Below are 13,950 nucleotides of genomic sequence, written 5' to 3'. Positions count from 1 at the left end.
CCAATATATTGGCAGGAGAGAAACCGGCGTTAATCGTCGCCCATCTCTAATGGAGTTCGGGCCTTTAGGGGCACCTTGAACTTTCTGCTCCCCTCTTTTTATCTCTAGCCTTTCCCATGCAGGAAGCTTGGTTACCAAAGTCTGTTTTTTGGCAACCACCATTTATTGGTGAACAGCACGGTGGACGCATAGGCCCAGTGGAGGGTATTATTAAATTAATGTTGTCTTTAAAAAGCAGGTGCTGGGGAGCCTGGTGAATTAGCCTGTGGTACCGTAGTGACGGTTACTCCAGTATCAATGACTGGCTGTGACCCCGTGAAATATTTGCTGTGGGTGCTGTTAAAAGTTAAGAAATAGCGGGAGTAAAACCAATGAATCACTGAAGTAGTAATTAAAGTTTGTGGTGCACCCACCAAAGAGACAGCTAGGGAACCAGGAGCACTCAAGCCAAAAAGGGAATGAGGCTCTTGGGTATATTGTTACAAAGCGGCTTATGTAGTAAGAAGTCAGGGACTTTATTCCTCGCAGTGATTCGAATATTAACATTTTCTTAAGGTAGGGAATTGGTTAGTGGTTATCTCATATCAGCCTTGGGAAACGTTTCAAGTTTTGTTTATGATTTCTGGAGGCATAAAAAGGAAATTACCTAGGTCAAGTTAGTCTTAAAACAACGTAAGGTCAATTGACTTTGAGTAAACTGGTTTTGTCCGTTTGAGGAATTTTCAAGGCTCTTCTCCGTTTGTTTTTGATTTTAACATTTTCCCCCTTTTGGTTCTCTCAGCAGGATGAGAGTATGATCAACCAGTATAGTGTTATTTTCAGGTTCTACCATTGAAGTACTCAGGCTGAAGAATCACATTTTTATTTTTTTTATTTAAAAAAAATTTTTTTTAACGTTTATTTATTTTTGAGACAGAGAGAGACAGAGCATGAACGGGGGAGGGTCAGAGAGAGGGAGACACAGAATCTGAAACAGGCTCCAGGTTCTGAGCTGTCAGCACAGAGCCCGACGGGGGGCTTGAACTCACAAACCACGAGACCATGACCTGAGCTGAAGTCGGACGCTTAACCGACTGAGCCACCCAGGCGCCCCAAGAATCACATTTTTGCTGTTGTCATTAGTTGGATTATTAGGCTAAGGGCCACGTGGTCACCATCTTCATCATTTATGTGGTTATTGTTGATTTCATACAGTTGTCTGATCCTGATGGATACCATTTGGTCTGTGAGTGGCTGCTCACTTTAAATGGATTTCAGCTTTTTAAAGGTATTTACATAAGCATAATATGATATATTAACAGTCACATCTTTGTGATGACTCAGGACTGGATGAAGGTGAAGATGCTTTATTTTAAGTGGCTGTGTTGCAGGTGAACTTCCACCTAAATTAAGCCTCTATGGTGTGAGCAATCAAATAATTTAAAGAGAGGCATTTCTGTGGAAGCAAAAGAAAAATAAAAGCTAATATTTTAAGAAGATTATAAATTCAGTGTCTGAGTTTGGAGAGAAACCAGTTGAAAAAATTTCTAGATGTTGGGTTCAAATTATCTTTAGATGGATGAAGGCAAGAGTAACAATCTGACAGATTTTCCTGGTTTGCAGTTTGAATGTCACTGGTGATCTTGCTGAGTGACCACATAGCAACAGGCACGTTGTCCTCCTCACATGAGCTGCTTTGGTGGTTTCTCTGAAGTTTACATCAGGTTGTCCAGCTTTAGTTTGCATGGCTTTGAGAAAAGCGCAGTTTTATTTTCATAGTGATTCCAAGTTACAAGAATGGGAGGAAATTGGAAATGTTAGTTTGGAGAGTTCTAGCCAGATATTGGAGGAAACTAGAATTCAGGATCCAGTTCAGTTTATAAGTAGAAAATAAAACCGTAAGGAAAATTAATAGCACTAGATGTATTACCAAAACACAATCATAATTTTTCTGTCATCATCCCATTTCTATTAGGGTAACTACAGTTAGGCTAATTTGTTTGCAAATTGAGTCTAGTTTCAATAAATTTGGCCTGACTATTTACATAAGTGCAGCAAAAATAGTGACTGACCATATAGGCTCTTAAATCTGCTTTGCTGGAACTTTTTCATAAAGAATCTTAGATCGAACTTTTCAGGGCTCTTCAGGCTAAGCAGCCAAGCTAAGGACTTGTCTAATTGTGTCCTATTACAAGGAGATCAGATCGAGCTTAAGTAAATACATATATTGTCATGAAAAATAAGACTATTTAATAAAAGGTTTTACATTCTGGTGGGATCAGGTAGAGAGAAAAAGATAAATGTTTCAACCTTTGTTTACAAAAGTAGTTTTTACTGAATCACTGTAAGCTATAGATAGCTTAAAAGAGAGGAGAAAATGGAGCTTTTTAAGTCTGGAAAGCAGGACATTGAAGAACCAGCAATATTTTTTTTTTTTAATTTTTTTTTTAACGTTTATTTATTTTTGAGACAGAGAGAGACAGAGCATGAGTAGGGGAGGGGCAGAGAGAGAGGGAGACACAGAATCTGAAGCAGGCTCCAGGCTCTGAGCTGTCAGCACAGAGCCCGACGCGGGGCTCGAACTCACGGACCGTGAGATCATGACCTGAGCTGAAGTCGGACGCTTAACCGACCAAGCCACCCAGGCGCCCCAGAACCAGCAATATTTTAAATGAAATCATAAAAAATTATAATCATCTTCATTAGTTCATTCAGTCTCCTGTAATTCTTGTTTTGCTTCACCTTAGGGTTAATAACTTTATGAATCAGTTTTTCATTAGATTTTTAGAAATTCTTACCCAGTTCAGTGTTATGATCTTAAAGTTAACAGAAACCTGTACTTCTTAGTCTTTTCCATGAATCTCCTTGCAGATGAAGCACTATCGTAGGAACAGTTTTGCAAAAACAAACTTAAATCCAGTTCAATTTTAGCTAGACCACACAAAAAATTCCTTTCTCAAGATCCCTTTTCCATAAAACTTCTACACTTTATATCCATCCAGTTTTTGTTACGTCTTTTTTTTTTCCTCATTCTGGAATAATCATTTTACTTTTGGACAAAATTACTTCCTTTATTCCTTTACCAAAACAACATACCCATGTTCTTCATATCTTTCCTTGTCCAAAAACATGTTCTATTTTCTTTAACTACTTTTCATATACTGTTGTTTTCTTTTAATCTTACTCTTTCTAGTAGTTTTTTTTTTTCTAGTAGTTTTAATTAAATATATTAATTAGATTTCTTAACTCTTATCTTTAATTCCTAGTAAAAAACAAGAATTAAGCAATTGTGGACTGGCAACTTTATACATACACAATTATAAAAACCTGTTAGAGATCTATGTTTTTTATAATATAGTTTTTAATATGACAAAGGATATAGTTATTAATAGACCCAAGTATCTATTGTCTGTCTGTAAAAATTAAAAAGCCAAAAGTTGGGGTTGTTCTAATGAATCCTAGGCTACTAACGTCTGAGTGACTCTTTTGAGACTGTCTGAGCAAGTGAGGCTAGGGTAAAACAATGTTGGCAGGTGCCAATAGAAAGCAATTTGTCATTAATAAAAGGAGAGTTGCCAAAGCTTGAATTTATTGGAAGAGTTCTAGAAGATGAACTAGATTTAGGTTATCTTGTAGCAGATGATACAAATGGAACTAGAAATTAAACATAAATAAGAGCCTTGCATAGTAGTGCAAGGGAGATGCACAATGAAAACCATTCACTCTGAGGTAGATTTGAGACACTGTAGTAGTACTGAGGGACTGCCATGATGGGAACCAATTCAGAGAGCAGACTTTAAGCAACCTTTAAATGGCATTTCCAAAACACTGATTTGCTCAGGTCAGTTTTAGTTGGCCCTCAGACTTGATGAAAAGTATATTGAATGATATAGTTATACTTTCTTTTTAACTTTCTGTAGTTCTTATTAGCTTCAGGGAAAAATTATTAGTTGAGGTTGTATGTCCTTAGTAATTTTCTTATATCGGCTAATTACTCATTTTAACAAAAAGAGCAGTTACCAAGCTCCAAACTGTAGCAGGTAGAAATATTATTGGTTTATGTTTATTACAGTCATAGGTATGGTTACTTTCTGTTTTTAGCAAGTGACAGTTTTTTGTTTTGTTTTTTTGTTTTCATTTCTGGTAGTGATGTATAGTTTTATTTCAGTAAAAGTTTAAAGTTAGTTTCCTTAAATAAAGTATTAGTAATACTACAATACTGTACAAAAAAAAAGAAAAGCTTAAAGTAGATAAACTTATGTTTTGCATTTAATGATTCAGTATATTATCTCATTTGCAAATGATTTAGATACTCAACAAATATTCATGATTTAGTTTAACTTGTTATAAACTTTTTATTTACATTTATTTAAATTATTTATTTTTACCAATTATTCTTGGATTAGACATTAAACAGCTAACCATCACACTATTTTTTTTATCAACAAATTTTGAAGTCATGCTTGCTTTTGTTTTAATGTTTTTGTTTTATTTTTGAGAGAGCGAAAATGGGGGAGGGGCAAGGAGAAGGGAACAGAGAATCTGAAGCAGGCTCTGAGCTGACAGCAGCGAGCCTGATATGGGGCTCAAACTCATGAAACACTAGATTATTACCTGATCTGAAGTCGGATGCTCAACCAACCAAGCCACCCAGACACCCAGACATGCTTGCTTTTTTTAAGTCAACAAACTTAAACTAGGTTTTACATATCAAAGGTTGTATCAGGTCATGTGAACTTGAAAAACATTTTGGTTTGTTTTTATATGTCTGAGGGTTTCAGGAGTACTTAATTTATAAGTGCTTATTTTTCTTTAAGCCAATTAAATAGAGCTCCTTACATATTCTGGCAATAGCATCTGGAATTAGAAAAATATTACCCATCTATAACATGCATACGTAGACATTAACATAAACATACAGACAGAGGCAAACAGATCTTGTAGCTTTTGTTTAAAAAGGTTTAGCCATGAGCTGCTAGCCATAATATTGCAAAATTCTCCAGTTTAGAAAAGAACAGTTGGATCTAAATTGTCTTTCTGGGAAGTTGAGCTTACCTGCTCAGATAGCAAAGTTGTTTGTTTTCCCCCTAGTAACTTTTTTTTTGTTTGCATGATGCAAAGATCTTTTAGAGCTATTTTTGCAGTCATTGTGTCTTTTAGAAGTTTCTGCTTATCAGAGAATGCATTCTGTTCTCTCTGAGAGATTTGAAATCTTCTCTTGTCAAAGGCACAGCTTTAAGATACACTTCTGTAAGTTAAAGTTGCCCTCCAGTGGCCACTACAATTCTAGAAGTTCACCCATTTTTCCAAAAAGGCACAAAATCCTGGTCCATAGACCAACCAGGTAGAATACATCTTTACCTTTAGATTCCCTAAGAGTTCTTAGATATGAGGGGCCCTGCTTTCCAAAAGCTGTTCTAAAACACAGGGAATCATGTGTTTCCCTGCCCTCCTCTCTTTGGAGTAGAATAGGAAGATTTACCTAGAAGCTTCAACAAACAAAATACAGGTATGCAAATTAAAGTCAGCTCAAAATGGAGAGAACAGAGCTCAGATCTAAGACAGACTTGACTTCAAACTCTAGGGTCAGTGAGAAAGTGAATTAAATGGACTCTGTGGGTTCCATCACCATAGGGGCCTCAGAGTTAAGGAGGAAGGGAGGTTGGGGGGGGGGGTGTCTTCTTTGGATCCCATTAAAAAAAATTTTTTTTTAATGTTTATTTATTTTTGAGAGAGAGATAGAGGGCAAGTTGGGGAGGGGCAGAGAGAGAGAGGGGGACATCAGAATCTGGAACAGGCTCCAGGCTCTGGGTTGTCAGCACAGAGCCTGATGGGGGGCTTGAACTTGGCAACAGCAAGATCATGACTTGAGCCGAAGTCAGACACTCAGCCAACTGAGCCACGCAGGCACCCCTTTTGGATCCCATTTTTACACCACAGACTGTCAAAAGTTTAGAATTACCAGAGGTAAAACCAATGAATTATTGAAGTAGTAATCAGGAAAAGTTTATTGTGCACACACCAGAAAGACAGACTGCAAACCAAGAGCATTCAAACCAAAACATGGAAGGAAGCTCAGAGGTATATTGTTAGAAAGTGGTTTATATAGTGAGAAATTCCTGCTCTCAAGCCTCCTCTCCTTCTACTTGTTCATCTGTATGTAGTCTTAAGTTTTAGTCATTCATAGGTATTTAAAGTTCCTTAATTACATACCATGTGTTTCCCCCACTTCTGGTATTTTCATGTTTTTTCCTGAAATCTAGTCCCTCCGTGGAATACCAGTTCTTCTTTTAAGACTGAACCTAAATTGTAACTGTAAAGCAGGTATTCAATAAAATGTTGAATGATTAATTTGAGTGTTTATGTGGGTGGATTTTACCTAATCTGGGATGTTTGAATCTGTTATTTATAAGATAGGTTTTACCATCCCAATTTTACAGATAAGGAAAGAGGTGAAGAGGAACAGGTTGTTTAACTTTGCTAAGATCATACAGTAATTTATTGCTAAAACTGTTTAGCCTCCAAGCTTTCTTTTTTGCTAATTGCTTTGTATGTGGTGTTTAAGTGTCATTGATGTTATACTTGTTTATGTGATTTTGGACACTTCTCTGAAATCTAGAGAATTCGCTATAAAAATTAGTGTGGGAATAACCATGTAGTCCTTATTTTAAAAGTCACTATAATATATAATTTACTTTCTGACATTTTTCATGCTTAGTAGTGATAAATTATTGGGTAGACATTATCAATACTATGGTTTAAAAAAATTTGCTGTGATTTTTCTTTCACTTTTAGAAAGAAGTTTGGATCCCAATTCAATTTTAGGATGGCAGCCATTTCAGGTTCGTGGAAATGATTACATTTTATAGTATATTCTGTTTTGTTTCTAACTGCATGCTCTTTGAAAAAAATTGTTTTTCTCTGTACTTTCAATTTTGCTGTGAACCTTAAACTGCTCTAAGAGGAAAGTCTTAATAAAAATAAAGAATAATAAATTATAAAAATATTTGTTTTAAAAATTCTGATTTTTATGTTTTGTGTTTTTTTTTAAATTGTAAAACATACCAAAATGTACCATTTTAACTAATTTTAAGTATACAATTCAATGGGAGCAATTCACATTATTGTGTAACCATCACCAATATCCATCTCCAGAACTTTTTCATCATTCCAAACTGAAATTCTGTACCCATCGTACAATAATGCCCTCTTACTCCCTTTCCCCCAATTGCTAGTAACACTACTCGTACTCTGTATGAATTTGACTACTCTAGGTACCTAAGATAACTGGACTCATGCAATATTTGTCCTTTTGTGTCTGGCTTGTTTTCTTTAGTATAATGTCTTTGAGCTTCATCCATTTTATATGTATCTTTTTAAGGTTGAATAACATTGCATTGTATGTATATACCACCTTTTGTTTATCAGTTTGTCTGTCAGTGGACATCTGGGTTGTTTTACCTTATGGCAATTGTGAATAATGCTGCTATGAACGTTTAAATACAAATGGGCTTGAGTCTCTTTTTTCAGTTCTTTTGGGTATATATACTTAGAGGTGGAGCTGCTGAATCACATGCTCTTTCTTCTATTTAAGTTTTCAGGAACTGCTGTATTTTTCTCCATACTCACTGTTCCATTTTACATTCCCAGCAGTAGTACAGAAGGGTGATGTTTTTTGATGGAATTATGGGAACCTAAGAAATCACAAAGTAGAATATATCAATCACTCCAAATCCCACTACTCAAATTAATACTGTAATATATGGATGCATTATTTTTCAACAGATTTTTAGTTTGCAAAGAGTTTTTATTATTTTTTTAATGAAGTATAATTAACATATAATGTTATGTTAGTTTCAGGAGCACAACATATTCCTCAGTTCTATCCATTAATCAGTGCTTACCATGATAAATGTAGTTACTATTTGTCACCATAAAATATTGTTGTAATATTATTGACTATACTACCTATGCTGTACTTTTCATTTCTGTGACTTATTTTATAATTGGAAGTTGGTACCTCTTAATCCCTTCCACCAATTTCATTATTTCTCTACCTACTTCCCCTTTGCCAACCACCAGTTTGTTCTCTGTATGAGTTTTTTTTTTTTTTTTTTTTTAAACATTCCACATGTAAATGAAATAATATGGTATTTGTCTTTCTCTGACTTATTTAGCCTAATACCTCTTAGGTCCATCCATCTTATTTCAAATAACAAGCTCTCATTCTTTTCTATGGCTGAGAAATATTCCATTGCATATACACACACACACACACACACACACACACACACACACACACACACAGATATACACACACACCACATCTTCTTTATCCGTTTGTCTATCAATGGATGCTTGGTTTGCTTCCATATCCTGGCTATTGTAAATAATGCTGCAGTGAACATAGAGATGTGTATATCTTTTTGAATTAGTATTTTCATTTTCTTTGGATAAATACCCAGAAGGAGAATTGCTAGATTATACGGTATTTCTACTTTTAATGTTTTTTGGAACCTCCATACTGTTTTTACATATGCATGAAAGTTCTTTTTTCTCCACATCCTTATCAATACTTGCTACTTCTTGTGTTTTTGATAGTAGCCATTTGGACTGGTGTGAGGTGATATTCTATTGTGGTTTTGATTTGCATTTCCCTAATGATTAGTGATGTTGAACATCTTTTCATCTGTCTGTCATCTCTGTCTACAGAAAAATGTCTATTCAGGTATTCTGCCAAATTTTTAATTGGATTGTTTGGGTTTTTCTGGTGTTGAGTTGTGTAAGTTCTTTATGTATTTTGGATGTTAATCCCTTATTAGATATCATTTGCACATATCTTCTGTCATTCACTATGTTGCCATTTTGTTTTGTTGATGGTTGTGCAAAAGCATTTTATTTTGATGTAGTCTCAATAGTTTATATTTGCATTTGTTTTCCTTGCTTGAGAAAACTTAGATAATGTTGCTAAGGGCAGTGTCTAAAAAATTTCTGCATGAGTTTTCTTTTGGGAGTTTTATGGTAAGGTCTCACATTTAGGTCTTTAATCCATTTTGAGTTTGTTTTTGTGTATTGTGTAAGAAAATGGTCCAGTTTCATTCTTTTGCATGTAGCCACCCAGTTTTCTCAACACCATGTATTGAAAACACTGTCTTTTCCCCATTGTATATTCTTCCCTTCATTGCCATAGATTAATTGACCACATAAGCGTAGATTTATTTTTGGGCTCTCTTGTCTGTTCTATAATCTGTGTGTCTGTTTTTGTGACAATAGCATACTGTTTTGATTACTATATTTGTGTAGTATATCTTGAAATCTGGGATTGTCCAGCTCTGTTCTTCTTTCTGAAGATTGCTTTGGCTATTTGGGGTCTTTTGTGGTTCCATAGTTTTGGAATTATTTGTTCTAGTTCTGTGAAAAATATATTGGAATTTTGGTTGAAATTGCATTGCATCTGTAGGTTACTTCAGGTATTATGAACATTTTAACAATGTTAATTCTTCCAGTCTGTGAGGAGAGAATATCTTTCTATTTATTTGTGTTTTCTTCAGTTTCTCTTAGCAGTGTCCTCTAGTTTTCAGTATATAGGTCTTTGATATTTATGGTTAAGTGTATTTCTGAGTATTTTATTCTTTATGGTGCAGTTGTAAATTTCTCTTTCTTCTACTTCATAATTATAGTATAGAAATGCAACAGATTTCTATAAATTTTGTATCTTGCAACTTCACTGAGTTTGTCAGTTCTAGTAGTGTTTTAGTGGACTCTTTAGTGTTTTCTAATAGGGTCCTGTCACCAACAAATAGTAACAGTTTTTTTTACTCCTTACCAATCCAAATGCCTTTTGTCTAGTTTTTTAAATTGCCTGATTGCTTCTACTACAAAGCTGTCATCATCAAGACAGCATGGTATTGGCACAAAAACAGACACATAGACCAATGGAATAGAATAGAAACCCCAGAACTAGACCCACAAACGTATGGCCAACTCATCTTTGACAAAGCAGGAAAGAACATCCAATGGAAAAAAGACAGTCTCTTTAACAAATGGTGCTGGGAGAACTGGACAGCAACATGCAGAAGGTTGAAACTAGACCACTTTCTCACACCATTCACAAAAATAAACTCAAAATGGATAAAGGACCTGAATGTGAGACAGGAAACCATCAAAACCCTAGAGGAGAAAGCAGGAAAAGACCTCTCTGACCTCAGCCGTAGCAATCTCTTACTCAACACATCCCCAAAGGCAAGGGAATTAAAAGCAAAAATGAATTACTGGGACCTTATGAAGATAAAAAGCTTCTGCACAGCAAAGGAAACAACCAACAAAACTAAAAGGCAACCAACGCAATGGGAAAAGATATTTGCAAATGACATATCGGACAAAGGGCTAGTACCCAAAATCTATAAAGAGCTCATCAAACTCCACACCCGAAAAACAAATAACCCAGTGAAGAAATGGGCAGAAAACATGAATAGACACTTCTCTAAAGAAGACATCCGGATGGCCAACAGGCACATGAAAAGATGCTCAACGTCGCTCCTTATCAGGGAAATACAAATCAAAACCACACTCAGATATCACCTCACGCCAGTCAGAGTGGCCAAAATGAACAAATCAGGAGACTAGAGATGCTGTAGAGGATGTGGAGAAACGGGAACCCTCTTGCACTGTTGGTGGGAATGCAAATTGGTGCAGCCACTCTGGAAAGCAGTGTGGAGGTTCCTCAGAAAATTAAAAATAGACCTACTCTATGACCCAGCAATAGCACTGCTAGGAATTTACCCAAGGGATACAGGAGTACTGATGCATAGGGACACTTGTACCCCAATGTTTATAGCAGCACTCTCAACAATAGCCAAATTATGGAAAGAGCCTAAATGTCCATCAACTGATGAATGGATAAAAAAATTGTGGTTTATATACACAATGGAATACTACATGGCAATGAGAAAGAACAAAATATGGCCCTTTGTAGCAATGTGGATGGAACTGGAGAGTGTGATGCTAAGTGAAATAAGCCATACAGAGAAAGACAGATACCATATGGTTTCACTCTTATGTGGATCCTGAGAAACTTAACAGAAACCCATGGGGAAGGGGAAGGAAAAAAAAAAAAGAGGTTAGAGTGGGAGAGAGCCAAAGCATAAGGGACTCTTAAAAACTGAGAAGAAACTGAGGGTTGATGGGAGGTGGGAGGGAAGGGAGGGTGGGTGATGGGTATTGAGGAGGGCACCTTTTGGGATGAGCACTGGGTGTTGTATGGAAACCAATTTGACAATAAATTTCATATATTGAAAAAAAAAAATAAAATGTACCGGTTAGGAAAAAAAAAAATTGTCTGATTGCTGTTTCTAGGACTTTCAGTACTATGTTGAATGAAAGTGTTGAGAGTGAACAACATCTTGCCTTTTCTGATATTAGAGGAAGAGCTCTCAGTTTTTCACCTTTGGAGTATGTTAGATGTGGGTTTGTCTTATATGGCCTTTGTTATGTTGATGTATATTCCCTCTAAACTCAACTTTGTTGAGAGTTTTTATCATGAATGGATGTTGAATTTTGTCAAATGCTTTTTCTGCATCTGTTGAGATGATCATATGAGTTGTATCCTTCATTTTGTTAATGTGGTATATCACGTTGATTGATTTGTGAATATTGAATTATTCTTTCCTCCCCAGAATAAGTCCCACTTGATTGAGGTGAATGATCCTTTTAAAGTATTGTTGAATGTGCTTTGCTAATATTTTATTCAGGACTTTTGCGTCTATGTTTATTAGCAACATTGGTCTCTGGTTTTCTTTTTTTTTTTTTTTTTTTGTAGTATCTTTGTGTGGCTTTGGCATGAAGATAATGCCAGTTTTGTAGAATGTATTTGGAAGTTTTGCTTCCTCATTTTTCCAATAGTTTGAGGAGAATAGGTATTACTGTTCTTTAAATGCTTGGTAGAATTCACCTGTGAATCTATCTGGTCTTGGACTTTCCTTTGTTGGTAGTTCTTTGATTACTGATTTAATTGTGTTGCCTGTAATTGGTCAGTTTCTATTTCTTCCTGATCAGTTTTGGAAGGTGGTAAGTGTCTAGGAATTTATCCATTTCTTCTAGTTGGTTTTATTTGCTAGTGTATAATTTTTCATTGTAGCCTATTATGTAATCTTTTGTATTTCTGTGGTATCAGTTGTTATGTATTTTGCATTTCTGATTTTATTTATTTGGTTTTCAGTTTCTCTTTTTGTTTAATATTTATTTATTTATTTATTTATTTATTTATTAATGTTTATTTATTTTTGAGGGAGAGAGACAGAGTGTGAGCAGAGAAGGGGCAGAGAGAGGGAGACACAATCCATAGTAGGCTCTGGGCTCTAAGCTGTTTCCCTCGCATATAACTTTTGCTTCTTTCTTGCTACATTTTTTTTTTTAAATCTTTTTTTAACGTTTTATTTATTTTTGAGACAGAGAGAGACAGAGCATTAATGGGGGAGGGGCAGAGAGAGAGGGAGACACAGAATCAGAAGCAGGCTCCAGGCTCTGAGCCATCAGCCCAGAGCCCGACGCGGGGCTCGAACTCACGAACCGTGAGATCGTGACCTGAGCCGAAGTCGGACGCTTAACCGACTGAGCCACCCAGGCGCCCCATCTTTCTTGCTACTTTTAAAACTCTCTCTTAATCTTTAATGTTTGCCGTTTTAATTATTATATGACTTGATATGGCCCTCCTTGGCTTCATCTTGTTATGGGCTCTCAGTGCTTCCTGAACCTAGATGTCTGTTTCCTTCTGCAGGTTAGGGAAATTGGAAAAGTTTTCTGCCCCCTTTTCTTTCTCTTCTGCTTTTGAGACCACTAAAAATGCAAATGTTATTATGCTTGAGGTTATTGCAGAGGTCCCTTAACCTATCCTGTGATGTGTTGATTCCTTCTACTATATTTTTTAATTTCAGTTATTCTATTCTTCACTTCTGATTGGTTCCTTTTTATATTTTGTATTTCTTTGTTGAAGTTTTCACTGAATTCATCCACTCTTCTTTCCAGTCCGGTGAGCATCTTTATGACCATTACTTTGAATTCTTCATTAGTTAGATTTGCCATATCCATCTTTCAGTCCTTTTTCTGAGGTTTTGTCTTCTTGTGTTGGGAACATATGCTCCTGTCTCATGTTTTTTGACCTTCTGTGTTTGTTTCAGCTACTTCTCCTAAACTTGAAGGAATGGTTTTGTGTATGTATAGTTGTCTTCTGTGCAGACTGTGTGTGCCTGGTGACTTTTGCTGGCTGGCTGAGGCTTTGACTGGTGTGGGCCAGGGTTTCTGGGGCACTCTGTACTGACGTTGCTTTGGTGGGATGGCCAGAGCTGAAGTGGGCATTGGCTGAGGCAGTCCCAGGCCTTTCTGTACAGATGGTGCCCTGGCAGGAGAGCTGTAGCTGAAGTGGGTGCAAGCCAGGGTGTCCCAGGGTTTTTAGCATAAGGGGCACCCGAATGGTGTGGCTGGAGCTGAAGTGGACATGAGTTGGTTGTGGTGGGGCTGCTGGAACAGAGGCAAGGTTTGGGAAGGAGGGGAGTCCCAGGGCACTCCATGTAGGGGGTGCCTTGGCAGAGTGGCTGTAGCCAAGGTGTGTGCAAGCCAGTGGCTCCTGTGGCACACTGTGCAAGTGGCGCTCTTGCAGGGTGGCTGGAGTGGAAGAGAGCATGAGCCAGGAGGTCCTGGAGTGCTGTTCATTGTGGTGTCCTAGCATGTCATCTGGAGCTAGTATGGTACAGATTTGGATTGTTCCAGGGTGCTTTGGGCCTATGTCACTTTGGCAAGATGGCCATAGCTGTGGTGAGTGCTGACCAAGGGTTTCCTGGCATTCATTGTACCGTGGCTGCCCTGGTGGGTCGGCTTGGGATGGTGTGGGCTAGGGGACCAGGACTCACTGAGGCAATAGGCCAGTTAAGGTGCCTAGACCATGCTCCCATCCATGTAATCAAGGTGGAAAGTAAT

General features: G+C 36.9%; 1 protein-coding gene across 1 annotated transcript in view; it reads left to right on the top strand.

Moving 5' to 3' along the window:
* RECQL (RecQ like helicase) overlaps positions 1-13,950 on the top strand; it is a 58,131-nt gene that overhangs the window by 262 nt on the left and 43,919 nt on the right. Inside the window, exon 2 of the mRNA XM_078450041.2 lies at positions 6,775-6,821. Coding sequence (XP_078306167.2) covers positions 6,806-6,821 — 16 coding nt within the window. The 5' untranslated portion in view covers positions 6,775-6,805. The remainder of the gene's footprint in view (positions 1-6,774; positions 6,822-13,950) is intronic.

Source organism: Panthera onca, chromosome B4 (genome assembly GCF_046562875.1).
Source record: "Panthera onca isolate mPanOnc1 chromosome B4, mPanOnc1 haplotype 2, whole genome shotgun sequence".
Lineage (NCBI taxonomy): Eukaryota > Metazoa > Chordata > Mammalia > Carnivora > Felidae > Panthera > Panthera onca.
Note: the sequence above shows the minus strand (reverse complement) of the source record. Positions and strands in the feature narration are given on the sequence as shown.